This window comes from Aquarana catesbeiana, linkage group LG03 (assembly GCF_042186555.1).
Source record: "Aquarana catesbeiana isolate 2022-GZ linkage group LG03, ASM4218655v1, whole genome shotgun sequence".
In the NCBI taxonomy this organism is placed as follows: Eukaryota; Metazoa; Chordata; class Amphibia; order Anura; family Ranidae; genus Aquarana; species Aquarana catesbeiana.
The window spans coordinates 611,953,075-611,956,295 of record NC_133326.1 but is presented as its reverse complement, the minus strand read 5'-3'; the positions used below and the strand labels follow the sequence as shown (position 1 = coordinate 611,956,295).

The following is a 3,221-nucleotide window of genomic DNA, read 5'->3' as shown; positions in this document are numbered from 1 at the left end:
CTTCCAGAGCTCCTCACTGTACTTCTCACTCACCGACCCCAGCATGGATCCCTCCTGAATGACTTGCCTGGCAGTGCTCCCAACTGTCCTCCTCCTGCTCCTGTTCCAGGACACCTCTCAATGACCATGTAAAGATAGGCTCCCTCCCAGCTCCCGAGCTCCAGACCTGAGTTCACCCCCCCCCCCCAGAAAGGGGGGTTCCCTCAGACTACGACAGTCTAACACTCCATCATTCAGTTCTTCCACCCTACAACTCCTCTCACAACAGGCTGACCATGGGTATATATATGGGAGGCCTGCCCCCTGCCAATCCTAGTTGGGGATTGGTCAGGGCTCCCAAATACACGCCTGGTCACTCCAGCACTCTGCCCTGCCTCTTTTCCAGAGGCACATGTCACACTAAACCACTCCCCTGCCCAAGATCAAAAACAAACAGGCATAGCTCACAGCCTAAATTTACCTGCACTGGCAGTATACACAAACACCCACTACTCTAGTAGTACTAAAGGTAGAGGGTGCTACAATGAGTATTCTACTAATTGTTCCATTTGACTATTTTACAAGTAAAGAAATGTATTATTAGAATGTGTTTAACGTACTGAGAAGGTTACTGTGCATAGATGGAAAAGGTGACTGTGCTAATTTTTTTTTGCGCTGAAAATATATTTTATTTTAGGAAGTAATATGGGGGAGAATTTAAAAAACAACACATTTAAGGAAGATTTCTTCATCTTGGCATTTACAAAATATACTCCGCTAAAGGCTGTTGTATTCCTTGTTGTGTTAATAATCTATCTTGTATCAGTCCTTGGCAACCTCATTATCATTATACTGGTGGGTCTGGTGTCCCAACTACACAAGCCTATGTACTTTTTCCTGTGTAATTTGTCTGTGCTAGATATTATGTATGTCTCTTCCATCCTGCCTAAGCTGCTGAGCATTACATTATCAGGAGACACCTTTATATCCTTCCATGGATGTTTTATCCAGATGTCTGTATTTGCCCTTTGTATTGATACCTATTTTCTCCTCTTGACCGCCATGGCTTATGATCGCTATGTGGCTATCTGCAAAGCCTTGCATTATTTTATCATCATGAACAGGAGGACCTGCATGCTACTGATTGTTATCTCCTGGCTCTTGGGGGCCCTGAACTCACTAATGTGCTCCATGCTAGTGTCTATGCTGAATTTCTGTAGTTCCCATGAAGTTAATCACTTCTTCTGTGATCTTAAGACCATGCTGAAGCTCTCCTGTAGTGATACTACAAGCCTTGAGACCATAATATCATCTGAAGGGGTCTTCTGGGGTATGCTGCCCTTTACTCTGATTTTAACATCCTATGGGTATATTATATCTACCATCATGAAGATCCACACAACATTTGGTAGACTGAAGACCTTCTCCAGCTGCTCCTCACACATCACTGTTGTCATAATATATTGCTTCACAGTTCTTATTTTATATATGAAACCTCAGTCTGAGGACTCAATGGAAAAAGATAAGGTCATATCTCTGCTGTATGTTGCTCTTGTTCCTATGCTTAACCCTCTTGTGTACAGCTTAAGGAACAAAGAGGTACTGAAAGCTATTAAAAAAGTATGTGGCAAAATTATTTAAATCAACGTTTCTCAACCTTTTTTAAGTCACGGCACCTTTTAAAAATATTCTTAGTCTCAAGGCACCCCAGTCTAAGGGCTCATTGATACGTGAGGGTGGGGGGTGGTAAAATCACTAAGTTGAGCTGTGTTTTTCCAACACCCAACTGCTTCCCCTTTAGCTGCAGAGGTAGCTGCCAGGATTGCACACATGCTGCAGCTATGATGCTTTGCTTTGTGGTTGCATCAAGAATTATATTCCCTGTCATGTTCAGCAGGCACTATCCCCCTGCCAAAAGTGACCCATTCAGGTGAATGAAGCCATGCAGCAGCATTGCATGCTGTTGTGGCATGGTGGTGCCTCATTTAGGAGTTAAAACAAGTGGTAAGGAGATATATCGCCTCCTCAGTGCCTGTCAAATGCCTCTGAAAAGAGGTCTAATTAAAAGTAATGTAAAAGTAATGTCCTCTGTAACTCAAAACATGCAACCTGTAGAATTTTTTAAAAGTCGCCTATGAAGATTTTTAAGGGTAAAAGTTTGTCGCCATTCCACGAGCGGGTGCAATTTTGAAGCGTGACATGTTGGGTATCAATTTACTCGGTGTGACATTATCTTTCACAATATAAAAAAAAAATTGGGCTAACTTTACTGTTGTCTTATTTTTTAGTTTAGAAAAGTGTATTTTTTCCAAAAAAAAAGTGCGCTTGTAAGACCACTGCACAAATATGGTGTGACAGAAAGTATTGCAACGACCGCCATTTTATTCTCTAGGGTGCTAGAAGAAAAAATGTATAATGTTTGGGGGTAAGTAATTTTCTAGCAAAAAAAACAGTTTTTAACTTGTAAACAACAAATCTCAGAAAGAAAAGAACCAAATTGTTTAAATGTATTAAAACATTTCATTGTTCACACTAGCGATTGAGGTGCAGTAAAACCCTGCTGTTGAGCTGTGCTTTTACTGCCCCTTAAAGTGGTTGTAAATCCTTACAATCCACTTTTTACTACAGGTAAGCTTATAATAATGCTTACCTGTAGCTACCCTGGATACCCGTGCAGGTTTAGGAGATATCCCCTGTATCAGCATGTGCCGATGTCATCGGAACATGCGCACTGAAGCAATGGCTCGTTCATGCAGTTGCTTCAGCTAGTCTGCCGTTACCAACCGCATGCACGGGAGTGATGTAATCGCGGCTCCGGCCAATCACAGCGCCGAAGCCTGCGATACCCGGGAGCGATGTTGCTGGAGCTGTGTACTGGTACCACTGCGGAGGCTTCGATCTAAGGTAAGTATTTCATAATGAGCTAGTATGCTATGCATACTAGCTCATTATGCCTTTGTCTTGCAGGTTTTTTTTGTGGGTTTACATCTACTTTGACCACTACCATCTTTTAGCTGTAGAGGCAGAAGCTGGGCATGTTCACATGCTGCGGCTGCAATTATACCCCCTGTTGCTTTCAGGGGGTATAGCTCCCACTGACTGTGACCCGTTCAAGTGAAAGGCGGAACTCTGCAAGTAGCCCACAACCGCGTGCAGCAATGTCTCTTCACCACCTCTCAAATGCTCTCTGCATGCGCATGCGAGTGACGTGTGACTTTTCACACTGAGCCGGTGCGCTTGTG

At 43.2% G+C, this 3,221-nt stretch overlaps 1 protein-coding gene across 1 annotated transcript; it reads left to right on the top strand.

Moving 5' to 3' along the window:
• Window positions 1-684: 684 nt before the first annotated feature.
• On the top strand, window positions 685-1,620 carry LOC141134008 (olfactory receptor 5I1-like). Its single transcript, XM_073623601.1, has one exon. It carries the CDS (start codon window positions 685-687, stop codon window positions 1,618-1,620), a length of 936 nt encoding a protein of 311 aa, XP_073479702.1.
• Window positions 1,621-3,221: the final 1,601 nt, after the last annotated feature.